The sequence below is a fragment of the Castor canadensis genome, chromosome 13, assembly GCF_047511655.1.
Source record: "Castor canadensis chromosome 13, mCasCan1.hap1v2, whole genome shotgun sequence".
Lineage (NCBI taxonomy): Eukaryota > Metazoa > Chordata > Mammalia > Rodentia > Castoridae > Castor > Castor canadensis.
The window spans coordinates 71,683,706-71,708,277 of record NC_133398.1 but is presented as its reverse complement, the minus strand read 5'-3'; the positions used below and the strand labels follow the sequence as shown (position 1 = coordinate 71,708,277).

Below are 24,572 nucleotides of genomic sequence, written 5' to 3'. Positions count from 1 at the left end.
CACTTAGCTAACAGAAAGTCAGTCATGGTGATGCACACCTGTAATCCCAGCACTCTAGAGGCAGAGGGATCACAAGTTGGAGGCCAACCCGGGCTACATAGCAAGACTTTCTCTCAAAAAAAAAAAAATTTTTTTTTAAACCAAACAAACAAAAATTTCAGCTAACTAATCATTTACATCCGGGATCTCACCAAATCTAATTTATACTTACTATAATAAAAACAGAGAGAATTCTGGATCCAACTACCAAAGCAAGAGTATCAGATCATACAATGATCTATTTGTAAAATGTGTGCATGACAAACAAGATGAAAGAGCACGCAGGGTTCCCTCCTGCACCTGAGGAACTGCCGGTGACAGTCAAGTCACATGATCAGAAGGCCATCTGCAAATCCCAGAATCCTTGAGGAGCTGGGCCATGGCAACAGACTGTATACAAAAGTGCTATGTACTGTTCCTCAAATTTATGCCTACATAGGACATTATTATTAATAATTTAATAATTATTAATATTTAATTTGATGATTATTAATAATATTTAACACTAATTATTAAAAACTCTGGTCAAACGTTTTAGCCAAATGGTCAACTCTGTAGTCAAATGTAGACCAGTGTGGCATACATCAGGCATTTGAGCTGTGAGGACACTATTTCAGAGGCTGGATCAGATCCCAAGGTACAAACTGTTAGAGTTATAAGGAATACACACAGGGTTCACAGGGACGTTCAGGATGGACCCTTCCAGCTTCGATCTGCTTATGACAGAATGACTTCCAAGACCTGGCTTTCCATCCCAACCTTCCCTGAATGCTGTCCCACAAACAGGACAAGAAAACACCAGCTGCTAATGACAATCATCATAGTCACAAAGCCCACACAGCAATGTCTACAGAGAGGAAGAATCTCTTATGCTTCTTATATTATTATTCTTACTTGAAAAAAAAATCATTGTGGGCGATTTGAGTTTTTCTTTGTGGACAGCAACTACAATTTGGAACCAGGTGACCTGGCTTTTCTACTTACTTGTTGTGATATGCTAGGCAACTTTTGGGAGACTCACTTTTCTCATCCATCAAGTAGGTCTATCTTCTTATCTACCTCAAAAGATGACTGTGATAATACCATACCATACTATGATACACAAATTGATATATTTGAAAGTCCTTTTTCAAGTGCAAAATACTACACAAAGCATCTTATTAATAATAGTAAGGGGCATTTCTACTTTGGGGGATGCAGCTTGTTAATACAAAATGAGTTTCACAAAATGAATTTCAGTAGGTCTGGTACTGGTATCAGCATTTCAGTCTTTTGCTGATGACATACCTGAGTGTAAGGCAGCTAGCTGGAAAGGATACTCAAGCTATAAGAATAATCTGCAGATGTACTGACTCCAAAACTTCTCCTCGGTTCTTGGAGCTCACGCACACTGGGCCACAGACATTAGTGTGGGCATCTTTCTGGTGTTTGGCCAGCTCTGCTCACAGCCCTTCCCTCCTCCTCTCCACCCACAGGAGGCCGCCTGTGCAGAACGAATCCTGAGCCTTCTTTGCCCTTGAGGGAGGGAGGCAAGGAGGCTGGGGAATTAGTTTTTCTGTGAGCTCCTTCTCTGTGGCTTCTGCCAGCTGTGCCCCCAGTGGCAAGTCACAGGCCCTCTCTCATCCTCTGCGTGACTCTGATTTTGATTGTGGCCACCACTCTCTCCTGCCAGGCTTTGGGAAGGTTAACAGCTTCCCTGCCCCCACATCCCGCACATACCTTTGGGAAGTGTCCTTCTGTTAACCTTATGTCAAATTATAACGGCATTGCGCCATCTGTTTTCTGCTGGGAGCCTGACTTATTCCACTTCTTGACAAAATTTTTCTCACATTTATTTCCAGTCTTTAAGCCCAGTTCCTTGCCTCAAAGAAAACATCACACCATCACCTGCCTCATGACATGAACACCACCAGTTATCATTCCTGAATTCTACTGAGGCCAATCAATCCATCCTCAGAAGTTGTGCTCCAGGAACAGAAAAGCCCAGGGAAGAAGAAATGTCTTTCGAACTTATATTTTAGACAGTGAGGCACAGAGGGAGTCAGAGGGGAGGGCTCACCCACATCACCAAGGGGAATTTTTTTTTTTTAAATCTTTACTCCTTTATTTATTTCAGGTATTTTGTCATAGTTATGCAAAGTGACTAACGCTATCTTGTCTTATACCTCCATACAAAATTATATTAATTTTTTTTTTCATTTTTCTTTTATTATTCATATGTGCATACAAGGCTTGGGTCATTTCTCCCCCCTGCTCCCACCCCCTCCCTTACCACCCACTCCGCCCCCTCCCTCTCCTCCCCCCTCAATACCCAGCAGAAACTATTTTGCCCTTATTTCTAATTTTGTTGTAGAGATAGTATAAGCAATAATAGGAAGGAACAAGGGTTTTTGCTGGTTGACATAAGGATAGCTATACAGGGAGTTGACTCACATTGATTTCCTGTGCGTGGGTGTTACCTTCTAGGTTAATTCTTTTTGATCTCACCTTTTCTCTAGTTCCTGTTCCCCTTTTCCTATTGGCCTCAGTTGCTTTAAGGTATCTGCTTTAGTTTCTCTGCGTTAAGGGCAACAAATGCTAGCTAGTTTTTTAGGTGTCTTACCTATCCTCACCCCTTCTTTGTGTGCTCTCGCTTTTATCATGTGCTCATAGTCCAATCCCCTTGTTGGGTTTGCCCTTGATCTAATGTCCACATATGAGGGAGAACATACGATTTTTGGTCTTTTGAGCCAGGCTAACCTCACTCAGAATGATGTTCTCCAATTCCATCCATTTACCAGCGAATGATAACATTTTGTTCTTCTTCATGGCTGCATAGAATTCCATTGTGTATAGATACCACATTTTCTTAATCCATTCGTCAGTGGTGGGGCATCTTGGCTGTTTCCATAACTTGGCTATTGTGAATAGTGCCACAATAAACATGGATGTGCAGGTGCCTCTGGAGTAACCTGTGTCACAGTCTTTTGGGTATATCCCCACGAGTGGTATTGCTGGATCAAATGGTAGATCGATGTCTAGCTTTTTAAGTAGCCTCCAAATTTTTTTCCAGAGTGGTTGTACTAGTCTACATTCCCACCAACAGTGTAAGAGGGTTCCTTTTTCCCCGCATCCTCGCCAGCACCTGTTGTTGGTGGTGTTGCTGATGATGGCTATTCTAACAGGGGTGAGGTGAAATCTCAGCGTGGTTTTAATTTGCATTTCCTTTATTGCTAGAGATGGTGAGCATTTTTTCATGTGTTTTCTGGCCATTTGAATTTCTTCTTTTGAGAAAGTTCTGTTTAGTTCACGTGCCCATTTCTTTATTGGTTCATTAGTTTGGGGAGATTTTAGTTTTTTAAGTTCCCTATATATTCTGGTTATCAGTCCTTTGTCTGATGTATAGTTGGCAAATATTTTCTCCCACTCTGTGGGTGTTCTCTTCAGTTTAGCAAACTGAAAAAGAATGTATGAAAACAATTCCATTTACAATAGCCTCAAAAAAATCAAATACCTAGGTGTAAACCTAACAAAAGATGTGAAAGACCTCTACAAGGAAAACTATACACTTCTGAAGAAAGAGATTGAGGAAGACTATAGAAAGTGGAGAGATCTCCCATGCTCATGGATTGGTAGAATCAACATAGTAAAAATGTCGATACTCCCAAAAGTAATCTACATGTTTAATGCAATTTCCAGGGACTTTAAAGATAAGATCATAATCCAAGATGCTATGAGTCCTCCCAGAGGACCCGCCACATGACTTTCACCACTTTTAATTTCTGCTCCTAACTTGAATCATGTTTTATGACACTTATACTAAGTGTCTTTATATGCAAAAGCTACTATGTTTTTCCCATTCAGTATTTGAGATTCACCTTGGCTCTGATCTCTTGCAATTCAGCCCCCAGTTCATTTCAGGACTCTATTAAGTGACTCAATAATAGTAGTCGGGAATCCTGAGGCTACCAAGAAGCAGCATCTCTGTCAGTTGGCATATTCCTACCTGCTGAAAGGTCTTCACAATCTCCCTGTCACACTGTATCATTAACTACTCATGAGGATCACAGCTGGTGTCACTGAGTGTGTTTTTATACAAGGTTCATTCTCTAAAGAGGCTGACCTTCCCCGGTGCCTAGCAACTTCTCTTTCGCTCCTCATTTCCGAACTGCTCCAACCTCAAGATGTGACTTTAAATAAAATAGTTCCAGTAATGACGAGAAGAAACAAGTTAAAAAATGATTAGGCTTAAAGTGGTGAGTGGAGAATAGTATTTTGGTCTACTAGTTCCTGAAAGCCCATTAAAATGGCAGCCCAGTGAAATTTTTAAGTGCAGAAATTCCAAAGGATCAAGAGAACAGGAGAACAGCAACAAAGCTTTGGAAGGTGGAATATGCATTGACTCAGTGGCCTTGAGAAAAACGAATCCCCTGGCAGCGGGAAGGAAAGAAAAAACTCAACAGGATTTGCTCTTTGGAATCCCCAAGTATTCAGAAATATCCAGCTGCTTCTGGCAATGAAAGCAATTCTAAGATGAAGACTGACTGAGAGTCTATTGAAGAGGCAATTATAAAATGGTACGACCACTACGAAGAACCCGTGGCAGTTTCTATTCAAGTTAAAGACAAACTACCCTAAGACGCTCCAGGGTTAGATACCCATCCAAGACAAACTGGTGCGTGAGTCCACAAAGAGACCTGCATGGAACGTGCATCTCAATGCGTTCACAAGGCCCTAAGCTGAAAACAAACCAAATGTCCAAGAACAGATGAATGGATCAGTGAGTTATAGCATAGCCATAAAACTCAGCAATACAAAAGAACACAACATTAATGCTCCTAACAATACCGATGAACTTCAGGAACATTCTCCTGAGTAAAAAACTGAAACAACCTTTGCTGTAGTTTGACGAGCATCTATAAGTATCCCCAAAGGTTCGGATGTTGGAAGTTTGGCTCCTAGTGTGACAGTGCTGGGAGGTGGCGAGACCTTCTAGAGGTGGAGCCAAGGGAGAGGTCTGTTGTTACCTGGGGGCGTGGCCTTAGAAGGACTGTGAGACCCTAGTCTCTCTGCTTGCTGTTTTGGGGGTGTGATCTCTTGTTCCTGCCATTGCCATCTGCTGTGAGGTGAAGTCACTAAGAGACACCTGCATCAGAGTCCGCACAGGCTGCTTGGAATCTGAGCCTCCAACCTGTGAGCTAGATAAACCTCCTTTCTTCATTAGGAGCCCGCCCCTGGTATTTCATGACAGTAAGTGAAAACGGGACTAATAGACCCCTGCAGGGAGGCAGGGGAATTGAGTGGGATGAGGCATAAAGGAATATTACAGAATGCTGGGAAAGCTCTGTATCATGACTGAATGATTATTACACAAGTAGCTAAGGCTATAAATATTCAGCAAGCTATACATTTAAGATACGTGCAATTAACTGTATATATCCCTTCCAAAAAAGGTCAGAATTCCTGATTCCTTTTCTGACCACAGCTATGAACCCAAAATAAAATATTTCCTCAATCTCAGCTAAAGACTGAAAACGGCTTGTTTGTTTGTTTTGCAGAACGAAAATTCTATGGAACAATGCCTTCTGATCCTTGAGAGAAAATTCTGACTCAAAATTGTATATTTTGTTGCAAATATTTGATGGAATTTGAGTAAAATAAAAATGTTTCTTAGTTTTGCAATCTAAATGCAGGTTTTTAAAAACATGTTTTTCATGTGCCCTTTTCTCAGAAAATTACTAGAGGATGTTACATGAAAACGAAGGAGGAATTAGAAGAGAAGGAGCTATGGGATTAGGAACAGGACTCCAACTCCAGAGAGGGGAAAGCAAACGCCCAGGATAAGGGTAAAATGGTGACAGAGGTGACAAACGGTGGAGGCCTAACAGGCAACCAATCCAGACAGCTAGTCAGGGGCTACAGAGATTGTAGGGCGTTCAATATTACCCAGCTGAGAGTCATGTATAACTCTACTGAGCAGGGAGGAGCAGATGTACGGATGGTGCAAGGTGTGGAAGACAAGGTCTCTTAACTGCCCAGAGTGCCAAGCCTGCAGCATCAGGAAGCAGCAGTGTCAGCACTGATTCAGAAACAGAGATAAATATCAAAAGATACTTTTTGGACAAGGGGATAAAGAACTAAATATTTTTATTAAATCTACTGGTACCATTTGACCCTTTAAATATTGTGCATGTACAATGCTGGCGAAAATGAAGACTAAACTTAAACGGTAAAATTAAATGAAAGGCATGAACTGAAGATGGGCAGAGGTGTATTCAATTTCCAGTCCATTCACTTGGTAGCTGAGTGATTTGGGGCAAATTACTTAATCTCTCTGGGTCTCACTTTTTTACCTATAAAACAGAGTACCTAGCTGAAAAGGCTAGAATGGAATAACAATAAAAATAGGAGGAGGTCCATGAAATTACTGTATGTATATAAGTGTCAAGGCAACAGTGCCTGACACACAGAAGACATTCAATACATCTCTCCCTAATAAATGCACTTGTCAGCCAAGTATGGGGGTGTGTGCTTGCAATCCCAGCAATAAGGAAGCTAAGGCAGGAGGACCCTCAACATCAAGGCCAGCCTAGGCTACACACTGAGACTTTATCTAAAAAAAATGTACTCTTCCTGTCCCTTCACTCAGCACCTGCTCCACTTCATGCTCTTCTCCATTCCATCCAGCCTGCACCTCTGTCCCTAACCACACAGCCCCTCCCAGGTCCCTGAGTGTGTTCACTGATGGAGACGGATGCTACAGCCTTTCCACTTTGGCTTAGTCTCTGTTACATCTGCTTAGCTTAAAAAGAAAATGCCTCTCACAATTAATAGTCAATCAAATGTTCCTTTTTGCATCATCAGAAACATGTTTTTCCTAAACATTAACAGTGAATTTGTGTGCATGGGTGTATGTTGATGTCTTCATTTAAATATCAACAGCTAGCCAAATTCTTTCTTCATGAGAAGAAACTTCTAAAAGAGCAGAAACTTTTCACTTAAGACCGCCTCAGAATCCTTCTCATTTAATTTCCCAAAAACATGTCACTGATAATTTAATTACTATGCTATTACCCCACTCACACACAACATATAGCCCTTTTGATACTGTTTGAAAGTAAATAAAAAATTAAAATACATGTTTCTCCAGGAGGGTATAAAGTCTGAACCACAGACACAAAAACATAGGGGGTAGCAAGTAATACGAATGAATGAGTCGATGAACAAAAGGAAAAACCGATTCCTTCTGATGAACACTACATTCAGGCATCCTGAGTTCTTGCAATAGTCTAGAGCACATAGTAGCCCTGAAAGGCAAACCCTTGTGTACCCTCAATGCTCACACGAAGATGGCCACCACCCTCACCGCTGGGGACTCCTGTGCCACCATGGCACAGGAAGACGTGAGGGTGGTGGGGGTGTAAGTGTGTAGAAGGACAAAGTACCCAGTCCCTTAGAATTCAGGCTACATTTTTCCACTGAAACAAGAATACTGTGAGGTTTGCCTGGGAATCTAACCACCTTGTTAACATTTTTGTCCTCAGAGGTATAGAGTCCACGTTTAAAAACATTGACTGCTCACTGGCTGATAAGACAAACGTCCTAAGACCTATGCCAGTAACATAATTTCTTATTTAACTCTGAACAGTTGAAGTTTGCATTCCACTTGGGGAACCATTTTTAAAGCAAAGCTCTGGAATCATGAGGCCAGGTGCTCCTGCAATCCGAGCTCCGCAGGAGATGGAGATCAGGAGGAAGGTGGTTCCAGGCCAGGCTCTGGGTGGGGAGAAGGAGTTCATGAGACACGCCCCCCCATCTCAACCAACAGCTGGTGACGGCACATGCCTGTCATCCCAGCAACATAGGAAGTGTAAATAGGATAGCCGTCCAGGGCAGCCCAGGCATAAACTAAGACCATATTCGAAAAATAACTATAAATTGAAAATGACTGGGGACATGGTTCAAGTGATAGAATACCTGCCTAGCAAATGTAAGGTTCTGAGTTCAAACCCCAGTACTGTCAGATTTAGAATCATAAGTTATCTAGATACAATGCAATGGCCTGGAGGAAAAAAAAAATTGGAGACAAGACCCCAAACTAAAACCTTTCTTCACTGGTTTAGCAAAATGAATGCTTGGGTTGGCCGCCAGCACCAAAGCAAACATCCACATAACCACTCACAAGCGTCACCGAGTCACCTCTCCCTCCTTTAAACCAACAGAGGAGCTCCCCAGCTGCCGGTAATCCTCAGACACCAGAAGAACCACTCCGAGCTTTCAGTCCCTTGACACCTTTTAAAATTCTTCCAGAAGCTTGGCAGATAGACTAGCATCATCTGACCAGTTTTCCCACCAGTGAGATAACTAGTGCTGGGTAGAGAACCAACTGTCTGTCTCCCTTTCTTCTCAAAGACACTGAAGGGCCAGACTTGCTAGCACTACAACTCTCCCCTCATTTTCTTTTTACAGAGAATTTAAAATATCGTAATGGGGTGAAAGGCCTCTTGCTTTGCAGAGTGAGACACAAACGTTCATCAACTTGGGACCCAGCTTTGACGAGATCTAAAAGCACTCACGACCTGGAGCTGTGTCTTTCTGGTGCACACGTACATCCAGGGACACTTTGAAAAGCACGTTCTGCCTACCAGGGACTCCTTACACCCAGTTTCTCTTCCAAATCCCCCAGCGTCCCTTCCAGCACCTTTTCTTCATTTCTCATGAGCCAGAAATCAGGCTTGGCTGGAAGGGGTTGACCTCAGCATGTGTCTGGCTCCATAATTCCTCAATTTACCTTGGCCTGTTTTACCAGCCCTAATGTAGCACGTTCTCCTCGGGAACATGTGCGAGGACCAGGGGAAAGGCTCCTATTGAGCCTCTCAAGAGAAACTGTCAGTGGGCCGTGTGGCACGTGACACTTGCTGTTTTAACAAGTTGAACTGGTCCACACCCAATCTGTGAAGCAAATGAAGCAGAAAGAGTAAACTTGTGGATGTGAAGATGAGAGAGCAGAGAGTTAGCTTTAAAGATCTATGGGTCTTGAGGCTCCACACTCCTTTCTCCATCAGTCAGTCTTCTGGCTCTTCCTTGTGCATCTTTAATTTTCTTTGTTTTCTCACTTCTTGTCCCTATTCCAAAGTTCAGCAACTTAGAGTCAGGCCTTACGACTCCCCCAGTCATGAAGATCATAGCTCATGAGAAGAATCTGCTAACCAGAGTCAACAATCTCCAAAGAAGGCCACCCTCCCTCAGTACTTAGAGACCTTCCTCTTCTGTACTCAGTGCTGCCCCTCATATCAAGAGGTGAGGGCCAACATATACTATGGAATAGTATTCAACCACAAAAAATGGATGGAGTTCTGACACATGCTACAGCATGGATGAAACTTGAAAACATGTTGCTAAGTCAAATAAGCCCAGACACAAAAAAGACAAGTACTGTATGATTCCACCTACATGAGGTACCCAGAGACAGAAAATAGTATGTGCCTGCCAGGGACTTGGGGGGAAGAAAGAAATGGGGAGTTGTTATATAAGCGGGGTACAGTTTCTGTTTGGGGGAATGAAAAAGTCCTGGAAACAGATAGTGTTGATGATTACACAACATGTGATATGCTTAATGACACTGAATGTTAAAATACCACTGTACTGTACACTTAAAATGATTAAAAATGGTAACTTTATGTTGTTACCACAGGAAAAAAAATTAGCAAAAACTTAACAGTACAAAAGAAGGACCAAGATGTCAACCAGAACCACTCATCCCCATGAAGAAAACAGAGTACTCAGAGAAGGAAAAAATGTTAAGTGTGTCTCCTAAGTACCTTCAAAGGGAGAAGGAAAATCCAGCACTCATAAAACAAGAACAGTTGCTATGAAAAAGGATAAAATAAATAATTAAAACTGTCAAAAATATATAATAGTAAGAGAAAAAATTAAGGAAATACCCAGAAGATAAATTAAAACACAAAGAAATAGAAATTATGAGATTTTGAAAAAGAGAAAAAAAAAAAAAGAGGTTCAATGCAAGAGTTCCAACATCTGATTATTTGATGTTCTAGAAAGAGCAAAGCACGTGGAGGAAAGGATACAATCACAAAAACAGTAAGGAAATATTCTCAATGTTGAAAAGCGACATGTCTTCAGATTAATAACTCCCTGAATAGTCAAAAGATGAAGGAAACAATACCAACATCAAGACATATCCTCATGAATCTTCAGAAGACTGTCAGGAAAATTATCTGAAACCTGGAACTAGGCAAAAAGAGTTTCCTGGGTATTCTATTTACTTATTTATTTAATTGCCTACTTTACGGCTCTACGGGGGCAAAGTTTATGTTGTAGATTTTATTTTGGTAGAAATAAAAACATGTCTGTCTGATGGGACAGAAAACCTCAAGGTTACAGTTGCTAGCCTTGGTATCCATAACCAGTTTTGTATCTATCCTAGCAATCTTCTCTTAACATTGCCTATGAACACTTAGCATCTGAAATCTTTTTGTACTAGCTAGTAGTGTTTTCTCCTAATGACACCTGTATATTTGCTTGAGAATCATGATTTTTTCTTTTTGAAAACCAAACTATCAATATCAAGGTAAAGAAAAGACTCTAAAAGTCTCCATATAGGAAAAAAAAAGTAAGAGTGTGCCTACTGAGGAACAAAAATCAGAAACATCAAGTTTCTTATCCTTGACAAAAGGCATCAAGCAATGACTTCAAATTTGGGAAGAAATTTTCTTTTGAACCAGGATTCGATCTCATCATTCAAGTGAGAGGGAAAAAACAAAGGCACGTCAAGATATACAAAGACTGGGAGTTACTTTCCCTCACTACTTTCTGAAGATTATCTGAGAATGTTCTCTGGCAAAATGAAAAAGGAATTCAAGGAAAAATAACACATAAGCTCTAAGAAACAATGGATCCAATCCAAGAACCCAAAGAAAAGAAATGTTCAGATGTCTGTGCAGCAGGCCTGGAAAACAATTAAGTATGAAGTAGAACAGGATGCTAAAGATCTCAGGAAGAAATGCCCAAAGGGATCCAGGCACTGGTGGCTCCGCCTGTAATCCCAGCTACTTGGGAGACTGAGATCAGGAGGATGGTATTTCCAGGTCAGTCTGTACAGGATGTTTGCTGAGACCCCATCTCAACAAATAGCTGGATATGGTGAGGCGTGCCTGTCATTCTAGCTACGCATGAAGAATAAGTAGGAAGATCACAGTCCAGGCTGGCCTAGGCATAAAGTGAGACCCTATCTCAAAAATAACTAAAGTAAAAAGGATTAGGAGCATGGCTCAAGTGGTAGAGCACCAGCCTGGCAAGCACAAAGGCCCTGAGTTCAAACCCCGGTATAGCCAATAAGATATTTTTTAAAAAGAAAGGAGACGAGATACATAAACCTCACACAGTCAATAGATTTTGAACAAAGGTGCCAAGATATTTCAATGGATAAAGAAGCATCTTGAACAAATGGTGGTGGTATAACTGGACACCCACATGCAAAAGAATGGACTTGGATTCCTGCCTTACACCATATGCAAAAATTATATCAATGAACCATAGACCTAAGCATAACATGTAAAACAATAAAATACAGAAAAAAAATACAGGAATAGACCTTTATCAACTTGGCTTAGACAAAGCCTTCTTAGGTATAACAGTACAAGCAACAAAATTTAAAATGGATGAACTGAACATCATTAAAATTAAAAACATTTGTACTCGAAAGGTCACTATCAAGAAAGTGAAAAGATAACCCAGAGAATTAGATAAGTTACTTGCAAATTTTATGAAGGACTTGTAATAAAAAGACAATCCAATTGCAAAATGGATAAGAGAGCTGAATAGACATTTCTCCAAAGAAAAATGCACAAATGACCAATAGGCACACAAAAAGAAGCTTTCAATAGCATGTCAAACCACAGTGAGATACTTCACACTGCAAAGGATGGCTATGATAAAAAGATAGACAGGAGTGCTAGCAAAAAAGTGGAGAAATCAGAACCTTCAAACATTGCTGATGGCAAAATAAAACCACTTTGGAAACAATTTAGCATTCTCTCAAAATGTTAAACATGGAGTTACCCCATGACTCCCCAATTCTATTCCTAGGCTTATGCCCAAGAGAAATGAAAATAGGCCCATGAAAAAAATAACTAACTTGTACACTAATATTCATAGCAGCATTATTCATAATAGCCCAAAATGGAAATGTCCATCAACCAATGAGGAAATAAATAAAATGTGGTATATCCATGCAACAGAATATCACTCAGCAATACAAAGGGCAACTGATAGTTGCTACAGCATGGATGAGCCTTAAAAATATTATGCTAGGAATCTCTATATGTCAAGTGAAAGAAGTCAGGCACAGAGGATCACATAATTTTGTCATTACATGTATTTAAATCATCCAGAATAGATAAATCTGGAGACAGAAGAAGCCCCAGTGGTTTCCTAAAGCTGAGGGAATTATGGGGAAATGGGAAGTGGCTCTCACCACCTTTGGGTGGTAATCTACAATTGATGGTAGCAAATTTGCCCATATCTGGGACTATACAAAAAATCATTGAACTATATTCTTTAAATGGGTAAATTTTATGGTAAATCAATTATTTTAATAAAGCTGTATGAAAAAGAATAAACAATAGATAATCTCAAAAATGAGGTACTTTTTTTCTTGTCCCCAAAAGAAAGAAAAGGATAATATACTCATCTACACGTAGAACATGTTTGTAACAGTGGAACTATCCTATGGAACTCGGTGCAGGAGGGAAAGGAAAAAAGAATGACAGAGAGTCAACAATATTGTAATACTTCACATCTGCACAGGTAGAGGACATAACGACACGCACTGAAAGCAGCTAAATGATGGGTGGTGGGACAGAAGGAGTAAGGGAGAGCACAGAGGGGGTTGAACTGATCAAAGTAAAGCGTATTCACAGCTGAGATGCACTGAGAACCCCCTTTGAACACTGACTTTGGAATTAATAATAAAAGACAGGCCTGTAATACAGGTACAGTAAGTGGTGGGCATATGGTTGATGAGTTTCCTGTACATAAAGGAAATAGAATAATGGCACCTCTTGTAATTGCTTAAAATGCAACAGGGAGGGGATGGAAGGAAGGGTGGTGGAGGTGATCTAACCATTGTACGATGCAAGGCTATTCAGAACAGTTGCAACAAATTCCCCCTGTACTGTCAATATATGCTAACAAAAATGTAAAAATAAAGGATCATTTGGAACCTCTAGGAAAAATATAAAGCTAGACATCCAAGTCTTGGTCCAAAAATGAAGCAAACAAAAAAATGGCATGCTACTGAGTAAATAATAGAGGACAAGAAACGACAATGTATTTGAGCTGGCTGCTCAAAACGGTCCTCCTTTGAGTAACATGGGATTACATTCCCTTCTCTTCACAATCACTCATGCTCCAAGTGTCACAATAAATAATGGCACTATTCCCTTGAACAAGTGGGACCTCTGGGGGCAGCAGAAAACCACATTGTTCTTTCCCCAATGCTGTTCAAGTCTACTTTGTAGGCTTAGTTATTCCTAATCCCTTAAGAAGATATTTGAAGCCAGGTCCTTGACTTAAAATTATAAAACGTGCTCCAATCACTGCAAGTCACAATTAAAAGTCAGTAATTAAAATGGCCAGATCTGTGTCCCAGTGAAAACTTGGAACTTACTTGAATTCCAGTTTCTTTCCCTGGTGTCAGCTTCTTACTGTAAGCAACAAGCAAGCCTACAGTGGGAAGGAAGGGGAGTAGCTGCAATCTCTACCTCTCCCGTAGATGGTCATCTGGGTGCCAGGGAGTAGGGGCAGGGCAGGTGTGGCTGTTAATGTCTATTAATCACCTGACTATTAATGTCTGCTTGTGGCAAGTGTGTTCAGGGGGCTCCCTTCCAATAGGGCCTCCACTGGCTCTTTAAGACACCTGCTGCTGAGTGGCAGCTCCGTGACTTGGCATCCAGCAGTGCAGACCCAGCCTCCCGCTGCTGTGGTCTCCCCACTCCTCTAGGGGCCTCACCCCAGGCCAGCCGTCTCTTGCGGGGGAGGCATCTGGCCAGCTAGAAGTACGCATGTAGGGCTTGGTACTTTCCACCTGAGGCCCCTTCCAATTCCCCAGGCACGTGCCTGACACCAGCACAAACACTTGGGACCCTATCTCACATTCTCCAAGTACTGATCTTTAAGTCGTTGCCCTCCCCCCCCCCAACACACACACAGACACACATACAATAAGGAAGGAGAACTCAAAATACCACTGCAATGCAGTAACTTTCTATTTGTCCCTTTAAATCCCTATCTTTTTATTGACTGGGGGATAGAGATCACCTAAGAGCTGCAAAACAGGTTTTTACTGTGCAGGTTTGCAGGTGACCCCTGCTTACATTACACACACACACACACAGAGAGAGAGAGAGAGAGAGAGAGAGAGAGAGAGAGAGAGAGAGAGAGAGAATATGGGAGCAACTGAACTGGCACTCTTCTATGAAGCCCTCAGGTGTATGTGAAATAAAGAACCCAATTCTAACATACCAATAAAATAACACTCACATAACAAGTACACTGTAACTGCCATTATTGGTTTTCATTATTTGAGAAACTATTTATAGGCAAAGGCTGAATGGCAGCCAGGCGCCAGTGGCTCATGCCTACAATCTTGGCTACTTGGGAGGCTTAAGATCAGGAGGATCCCAGTTCCAGCCCAGCCCAGCCCAGGCCAAAAAGTCTACAAGATCCCATCTCAATCAATAAAAAAGCTGGGTGTACAGGTGTATACCTGCTATCCCAGCTACACGGGAAGTATAAATAGGAGGAGCGTGGTCCAGCCTGACATGGGCATAAAAAACTGAGACCCTATTGAAGGAAGGGGGAGAGGGAGGGGAGAGGAAGGGAGGGGAGAGGGAGGGAGGGAGAGAGGAAGTAGAGAGGGAGGGAGAGAGGGAGGGAGGAAGGAAGGGAGGAAGAGAGGAAGTAGAGAGGGAGGGAGGAAGGGAGGGAGGGAGAGAGGAAGTAGAGAGGGAGGGAGGAAGGAAGGGAGGGAGGGGAAGGGGGAGAGGGAGAGAGGGAGAAAGGAAGTAGAGAGGGAGGGAGGGAGGAAGGGAGGGAGGGAGGCAGGTAAGAAAGGAGGGAGGAAAAAAGGGAGGGGGGAGGGAGGGAAGAAGAAAGGGAGGGAGGGAGGAGGGAAGGAAGGAAAGAAGGGAGGGAGGAAGGAAGGAAGGGAGAGAGGGAGGGAGGAAGGAAGGAATAAAATGGGATATAGTTTCAGAGAGGTGAAGTACTGCACTCAGAGCTGGACCTGACCCAAATCCCCAAATCTAAACTCTTTCCCCTCCACTGCTGTGCAGAATACCTGCTAACACAACCATCCATTTAGAAATTAGCCTTTTCTCTTCACTAAAGAGCTCCGCCAGGCAACTCTGTGGCATTCTCACTGAGACATCACAGCTGGTCAGACACCATCCCACCCCCACCCCTCCACCCAATCCTTTCCACTGATGCCAAGCGCTCACCATAGATCCATTTGGACCGAGCACTGCTCAGTTTCTTGTTCTTCTACTGAATTGCCATAAATGCCCAAATGTTTAAAAATAAATCTGGCTTTGAACTTCAGAACGGTTATCACAAAAGTTACTCAATTCATGGGGAAGAAGGGAGGGTGGATCACAGTCCTACTACAGTCAGAGTTCTTGGTTACATTCTGAATAAGAAAAACCAACTCAGCTACTTAAGCAGAAAAGGAATTTCTTGTAGCTCACAGAATCCACAGGAACCAGGCTCAGGAATCTGGGAAGGAGCTAAGGAAGCTGAGTTCTGGGACCTCTACCGAGGTCACACCACAGGAAAACCAGGTCTCTTGTCACCAGCCTTGGGTACAGTTGCCTCCTTACCTAATGAATTCAAAGCCGCCCCTGGTTACTCTAACTGGACACCCAGCTGCAGAGTTCTGGGCAGGAGCACTAGTGGGTGAAAGTCACAGGCTCATCCAGGCTGCTGGACTCAGAAGGGTCAGCATAGGTCTTCCTGTCACAAGATTCACAAATAGACATCCAGTCTGAAAAAGAGTCCAGATATGGCAGATACTGAGCTGCCCCAAATTAAAGGATCACTAAGCTGAAAGTCTCTACGCACAGCACACAGTCCTCTCCAAGCAAATCGGAAAGTCAGATTCCTTCCTCCCTCCCATTCCCAGTTCACTCAACAAAGGAGCTCACTGCAGCTTTATAATATCCTTCTAGAATTTTTCCACATAATTGCAAACACCTAAACTAACTCCCCAGGGGTGTTGGTTGTTGGCCACACAATTGGGACCGTACCTATTATTCTATATCTTTTCACATGATACATCTAAGATGCTCCCCAACCAATCTGGTCCCAAATCATTTAGAGTCTGGTCAGTATTCTCAAAACCATATTCAGAAATTGACCATTGGGCCCAAAAAGCCTGGACGAAAGGCTGGTTAGAGGCCTTCCTTTAGCATCTCCTACCACTGCAGTTGTCTGTGATGCACTACAAAATTCTTTAGGTCTGTGTACCTATTGCCTGGTCCAAGCTACATCTGAAGGCCCATCAGAAATTCACATTCCAGAATGGTCAGCTAGCACTTATAAGAAAGGCCAAACCCCAGAAGACTGCTTCTTTTATTCCCCAACGACATCCAAGAGACTGCTAAATTAGCATAGAAAATCTGGAAATGCCATGTCATTGGTGAAATGAGCTTCTTTAATTAACATGAAAGATGTTAAGAATTGGACAGTACTCAAGATTGAACCCAGTCACACATGTTAGGCAGCCAATATACCACTCAGCAACATCCCCAAGCCCCTGTCCCTAAATTAATCAATCTTCTGATAGGTCATACTTTCCTGGTATTAAACAATGCTAAGAACAAGAAAAGAGATAACTTAGCTGCTTGCTCCAGGAAATACTGATTCCTCAAAAGTAAGACTGCAAACTAATCAATTGTTTATCAAGACTAAGAGCTCAGGTAACAAGCCCTTTCTCGCTGACCTCCCAATCCACAGCTCTTCTGACATATTTGGGTTCTGCCCAATCCCAACCAGCTCCTGTCTTACAAGATTCACCTTCAAAACATCCCCAGTCAGTGCCCCAAGATCATACAAATACCTTCTCTTTGACTCACCCTTCCTGGGAACTTCTGGCAAGGCGTTCTCTCTTATTGAAGTAAGTGTAAGATACGTAGCTTTGCTTGATCAACAGGTGTTCAGAGAATCAAGCATGGTATCTGAGACAAGTACTTTCAGAAACATTGTTCATGTGCTCAATTTTAGATGCTTGCTGCAAATCTTAGCTCTATCCTTCCAAAGCTTCAGAGTGGAGGGTGTGGACAAATTTGGGGGCAGGTCTGGTAGCTAATAAGAGTTTTGTATGTGTAGCAGAGTTTGGTCTGAGGCGCGCTCTCATTCTAACATTCAGCTTCACTGAAAGGTTATTTCTAAGCTTTGGCTATTCCTAATGCTGCCAACTCCACCTGCTATTTAGAACACATACACATTGTTTTAGACCCCTTTGCAAAAAAGGGTACTGCCTGCCTAGGTCTGGATTCATCCCAGAAATAGATCACCCACAGTGCTTTCCATTTCTTCTTCTTCTCTTTTTTTTTTTTTTTTTTTGGGTGGGGAGAGAGTCTCACTACATAGCCCAGGCTGATGTTGAAACTGTGATCCTCCTGATCTCTCCCTCCTGAGTGCTAGGATTACAGATGTGCACCAACCTGCCCAGCTAGGTCCCAGATTCTTATTTGATGCACAGTCCTTGGTAGTGATCAGAGGAGAGAAATGAAAGTTCTATGGCCAGGCACTGTGGCTCACACCTGTAATTTCAGGAAGTAGAGATCAGGAGGATTGTGGTTGGAGGCCAGCCCTGCAAAAAGTTAGTGAGAGCCATCTCAACCAATAAACTGGACATGATGGTGTGCACCTATCACCCCAGCTACATGGAGGGGAAGGGTGGGGGCAAGGGGATTGTAAGTAGGAGGGTCATGTTCCAGGCCAGCCCAGGCAAGAGTGAGAGACCCTTCCTAAAACACAACTGAAGCCAAAAAGGGCTAGGGCATGGCAGATGGTAGAAATTAAATCCCAGATCGATACAGATGAGATGAGAAAGTTCTGTTACTGACGCACTAGGTCACATTGAGCCTGAACCTAGTCTGGCACCCTGACAGGTCCCAAAGGCACATTTCCTGCCATGGGTTACTTAGTGACTAGATGCTCTCCTGGAGATTTTCTCAATGGATAGGTAATAAATACACGTATTTGCTTGCCTAGCATCAGACCATGCAAATTATGTCTTCTGTTCCTCCATACAATCCTGAGGACAGGTGCATTACACCATGTACAAACAAGGGAACAAATTCAATCCTGTCTTGGCCTCATTGAAAGTGACAGGACTGAGAAGCAGAATTGGACCTTGTTTTGTCTTGGTTATTTTTTGCCAGGCTCTTTGGAGTGAAGTACTAAAACTTTTGCAAATTCGGAACTTGAAAAAGAATTGGACAGTCAAGAGTGAGAAAACAACTTATTTAACTTAGATTTTATGCCAAAAATAAGCTGTGGTCAGTCTCAAGCAAGTACCTAACAGTTTGCTAATGGGGGAGGAGGGAGAAGCATTGGAGTGGGAACAAACCCCAGGGTTCTTTCTCAGAATAGTTCATCTGATGGCCAACTGGACAGCCAGTCAATTGGTGAGCTAATATTCCCTCCCTGCCATAGAAGTCCCACAAGAACAGGTGTATGAAAGAACCTCATAAATTCTTAAGCATTACAGACATACAAGTAGGTATCATCCATAATTCTGAAGAGTAAAAACAGCCATCTTTCTTCTTTCTTTTCTTTTTCTTTTTTTAAGTACTGGGGACTATACCAAGGACTTATTAGAAAAGTGCTCCGCCACTGAGCTCCATCTCTAGCCCTTTTTAATTTTACTTTGAGACAGAGCCTTGGCTAACTTACCCAGGCTGGCCTTCAACTTCAAATCCTCCTGCCTCCACCTCCTGAGTGGCTGGGATTACAGGTATGTGTCATCATGGCCAGTCAGCCATTTTTATGTCTAAAAAGAAAGTGAATAGGGCTGGTGGAGTGGCTCAAGTGGGAGAGCACTTGCCTAGCAAGTGTGAAGCCCTGAGTTCAAACCTCAGCACCACAGAAAAAGAAATAATCATACTATTTCAGTTTATTTACTTTATTGATTACATTTCAACTGGTCTGTTGAAATGCCCATTTAAATTAAAATACCATCAAGGTAACTAGAGAGATTTCAAGAAATTTATAACATGAGAGCTAGAAGGACTTTAAAATACTGTTCATATCTAAGCCACTCATTTTATAAACACAGAAATTAAGAGATTTCCCCAAGGTAACCTGATAATTAGTGGTAACATGTCAGCATTAAAATCCAGGTTTCATAAAAGCAACTGAGGCCAATAGGAAAAGGGGAACAGGTACTAGAGAAAAGGTTAGATCAAAAAGAATTAACCTAGAAGGTAACACCCACCCCACGCACAGGAAATCAATGTGAGTCAATGCCCTGTATAGCTATCCTTATCTCAACCAGCAGAAACCCTTGTTCCTTCCTATTATTGCTTATACTCTCTCTACAACAAAATTAGAAATAAGGGCAAAATAGTTTCTGCTGGGTATTGAGGGGGTGGGGGGGAGAGGGAGGGGGCGGAGTGGGTGGTAAGGGAGGGGGTGGGGGCAGGGGGGAGAAATGAACCAAGCCTTGTATGCACATATGAATAATAAAAGAAAAAGGAAAAAAAATTAAATAAATAAATAAAATAAAATCCAGGTTTCAGAATCTATGAAATAAGGACTCATGACAAATCACTGTAGCCGTGAAACATGTTTTAAGGACCTAGACTGAACAAGGCCAGAGCACCTCAGCTCATTTTCCAGGCTCCTCAACTGCACATGATCATCCTGACTACTCCAATTCTTTCTGTCATCAGGAAAGAAGACATCACATCTACCTTGGAACATAACTAGTCCAAGTGGCTAGTGAGGCTGAGTCCTCAACCTCGTTGGACAAATTGTCTAGATGTTCCAAGACTTTTTCTCCAAGACATAGCAGATTAAAAAAAAACTTAGTGTACTTGGACTAAATGATGGGGAAAAAATGTTCACCTTAAGTCATTTTCTAAACTCTTTGGGTAAGGAAATTTTATCTTAAATACTGTAATCTTAAAGTTAAAAGAGAAACTGGGGTGCAAATCAGTGGGAACCATAGGTGAAAATAAGTCACCTATGAACTGACAAGATCACTGGGGGAGAGCCTTCTATCCTGGTACTTAGGAACAGAGCTGTCCTTTTATCAGTCTGAAGGCCATCTGTCCCCAACCACCAAGAAAAAAAAAAAAAAACAGCTCAAATTACCACATCCTAAGCAGCCAAAATTATAGGCAAGAGAACTGGCCAAACGTTCACAGTGGTGATTTTTACTAAATGTACCACTAACTAAGCAGGGCAATAGAGAAAGGTTAAGTAATACAGGTGGTTAATCTGATTGAAATATGACATATACACATGTGGTGCCAAGGCAAGATCCCCTTGAACAATCAACATACACTTAAAAAAATAAAGGACAGGAAGGTAAAACAGATGTTTCTGTGGTGGGTACCAGTGGAAGGGGGGAGGTAAATGGAGAGGATGAAGGAAGGCAAATATGGTAGATGTACTTTGTATACATTATGAAAACCGAACAATGGAATCCGTTAAAACTGTTCAAAAGGGGGAGAGGGGAGGATGAGGGAAAATGATGGGGAGGGCGAATATAATTAAGATACGTTGTAAGCACATATGTAAATATCACATTGAAACCCCCCTGTACTACTAGTGTATGCTAATAAAACATTTTAAAGGCAATTGCATTAAAAATAGAAAATAAAACCATCTTATTAAAACAATTCTATTTTGCAACTGAGACACTTAGACAAGATGATCTTTGAGGCCATTTCCAGTACCAAGTCTGTGATTTCCAAACACTTACAAATCACTTTATTAGAAAGAAAAAGGAATGATGTCTAGAAGAAATACAAACCTTTTCAAAACAGAAAATGTCAGCTCTTATGGAAAATACCAACCTAGAATACTATACTTCCTAACTTAATCCTAATCATAGCCACAAGTATTTAAATCCTATTTTCCAATATTATTATTTTTGTTCTGAATGCATGAGTGTTTTATCAGTATGAGGAAGAGAACTCACTGAATGAAGCTTGCACCTCTGACATCCCATACAAAGGTGAGGTTGAAGGGATTAGGTCAAAATGACCCTCTTTTGTTCAAACCGGTACAAACCTGCTGTGATCACAGCCACAGTGGCCATCATGAAGGATAGCACTCAAAAGTCACTGGTGCTCACCCAACAATAGTGAGAACATTTGGCCTCTCACAGGCTCCAACATGGACCAGCCCTGCCCCCACCTCCACACCACCAAAATACTCCCCGAAAAGCCTGCAGTTATGGCAGGGGAAGGGACAAATACAGACTTTTGGAGAAGAAAAGTGAGTGAAAGAAACTTAAGACAAAATGAAAACATTGAGAACTCACCCAAAGTTATTTCTTCCTGAATGCCAATTTAACACCGTAGTCAACCCCAAATGTGTACTGAGCATGTGGACCCTGCACTAGAGGGTGAAAGACAAGGATGAGGTACTCATAGAACAGACTAGTTCCTGGGGAAGAAAGACAACAAATGACAAACCACGAGTTCAGAGGCTGATCCCAGGAACCTCGTCCTCAGGGTGATCAATGAAGAGACCTCTGCAGCAGAGTCCTGAACTGAGAGCCAGAAGAAAGGGAGCAGGCCAACAACCTGCCCAGGGAAGAAGTCCCAAAACAGACAGCACAGGAGGTAAAGGGGAGAACACAGACCCCGCTGGCTTCTCACATGGAACATGACCTTCCCCCAAATCAGCTACTGGAAATTCCCTAAGCTCAGGGAGCTGAGGGAGAGGAGGCTGGACAACAAGGAAGGAAAAGAAGGAAAAAAAGAAAGAAGAATCCATATCCACCAAGGAAGGGGTCTGGTAGAGCTACATCTGCTATCACTAATTGTCCCCTCAGAGCAGAAAAGAATGCTAGGTTCAGAAAAGGCAAGTGTGTTGGGCAGTTGTGTAGCTCTTAAAGGGATGAAGTAGCAGCATCTGATTGGCACATCCAGTTTCCTTCACCTTATCACACATCTTTCCTTTCATTTCATTTCATTTTTTTTAACATTACAAAGCATGAGGTGAAGGTTATATTGGTATAACATTAATTTATGTGAACTAAAGATCTTTTGTGCATGATATTGACTAAGGTTCAAATGATCGACTGATAGAAAGCTTTTCCAAGTTCAATTCTTTTTTTTTGCAGGACTGGGGTTTGAACTCAGGGCTTCACACTTACAAAGCAGGTACTCTACCATTTGAGACACATCTTCAGTTCCTAGTTCAATTCTTGATACTGATTAACATTTTAAAACAATCTCTACCAACCTTTTAAATTCATAGCACCAAAATATAAAAAGCTCAAATGTTAACACAATAGTAATTGATGATGTTACAGAAATATAAGAGAAGGCTGTTTAGTGACTTTTAAGTGATAAGCATATAGAATCCTCCCTGTACATGAAAACATAATATTAAGTGATATCAACTTAATATAAGCAGAAAAGGCAGTGCACAATATAGTATGTACACACTGATTATAGCTTTGCCACAAAGTACATCTTTCCAACAAAGATGACAAATAAATTGAAAGGAATTTAAAGAAGACACCTTTTTATTAGGGACATTTTTGCTTCCAGTTGCTTCAGCTCACATAATAAATATATAAACCACCTCTCCAAAAGAAAATAAAGATAAAGGAATAAATGTCTTAAAAGGTAGATCTTCTTAAAAATCTATCCAGAGCAAATGGTCATATTCTGTTCGTCATCTGGAATTTTCAGAGTATAAATATCATAAGAGAATTTCTTATGTTAACTTACCTTAATTGCTTATTTTAATATTGACTCAATAGGAAAAGTTATTGCAAAGGTGATTCCTATAATCAAATATTACTACAAACATGAACACCATCAAACTTTTCCTGCAGAAACTGTAATTCCACACCACTGCTGCAAAGCACACCTCAGCCACTCACAACAGAGGTTGTAAAGTCATTTCCTCCTCTCCTGTTACTGAATATATTCGAATGTAACATGGTCAGTTTACTTCTTCCGAATATACTAAAGGAGTTTTCACTAAATACAAGATGACGGAGTTATTAATGTTGTCTGCATCACCTTTGCAGAGCTGAAAATGTTACTTCAGTATTCAAGGTCAAGAAAGCAGGGTTGTATCCACTATTCAGACACAAAGATTCCACAGGTGCTTCTTTTCCTTGCATCTAACAATGTAAGAGGTTTTGTATTTACTGCCTAGCAAACTCTGCTCATGATAAACTATTAAATATACACAAAATGACTTTAGGAAATCATTTAACCCCATCTCAAGAAAATGATAGAAAAATAGAGGTGTTACACAGGAAAAAAAAATTGTTAAGTAGTCTTCAATTCAAGTTGAATTTCCTAAATCCAATATTTCATCCATGGAGGCTGGATACATTCCAGGGTCAATTGTGTTTTTTACAGTAGTCTCAGAATCAACATGACAGAGCAAATAAAAACACAGGATAATACTGGGAAAGTTCTAATTCCCACTGCATTGCACACGTTTTAAAGTGGCTCATTTTGTAATATAAACTTTACCTCAGTAACAAAAGCATAAAGTCAACAGTAAATGTCTAATTACTAAGAAACTATAATACTTATGTTCTGAAAAGACAGCACAGCAAATCTAAGCAATAAAATTCTGAGCTTGTCCAACCAAAACATTCTAACAATCAAAAAGCCATATATTTGGGATTAATATACAAGATGTGCTTCAAAAGAATGAAAAATTAAAAAACACGTGGAGTGTGGAGGCATGGTTGAGAGCAGGGCTGAACAAGGTCCATGGAAGGTAACAGTTTCTGAAGCAGGTTTCATTACATTGTCCGGAGAGGACTATGACGTTTGTGCCTGGTCAAAATTGACCATGGAAACTAGGTTTTAAAAATTCCATCTTCAGAGTGAATCTAATCCTGGAACCAGAAACACAGGTAGAGCACCAGGTAGGTAAGACGCTTAAAACGAAGCAGAAAACCAAAAATCATCATCTTCTGTGATTATTATGAGAACACCTGACTTCCAATATTGCCCTTTAACTTATTTTTTAATAAACAGGGAAGTGTAAGCATTTCTTCAATGGTTTCTTTAAACAGACCTCACATATGGCACATTTTATAGAGTAAGAAATGACAAGATCTACACATACCAGGAGTATCATGGGCCGTTTCCAAGTTGTTAACCCTATGATTCCCGAGAGTATCACCTGTAAAGATAAAACAGAATGGTCAGTCCAGAAAATGGACTTATTCCAACTAATTACCCCCGGGCTCAAAAGAATGTGTTTCTAAAGTACTGAAATTTCAATTAATTTCAGGGATATTAAATCAA

The 24,572-nt window shown here is 41.3% G+C and overlaps 1 protein-coding gene across 3 annotated transcripts in view; it reads right to left on the bottom strand.

Annotated features, from left to right (window-relative positions):
- Positions 1-24,572, bottom strand: part of Entrep1 (endosomal transmembrane epsin interactor 1) — a 64,796-nt gene that overhangs the window by 28,837 nt on the left and 11,387 nt on the right. For all 3 annotated transcript variants that reach the window (XM_074052001.1, XM_074052000.1, XM_020179476.2), the window contains exon 2: positions 24,391-24,447. In XM_074052001.1, coding sequence (XP_073908102.1) covers positions 24,391-24,402 — 12 coding nt within the window. In that variant the 5' untranslated portion in view covers positions 24,403-24,447. The remainder of the gene's footprint in view (positions 1-24,390; positions 24,448-24,572) is intronic.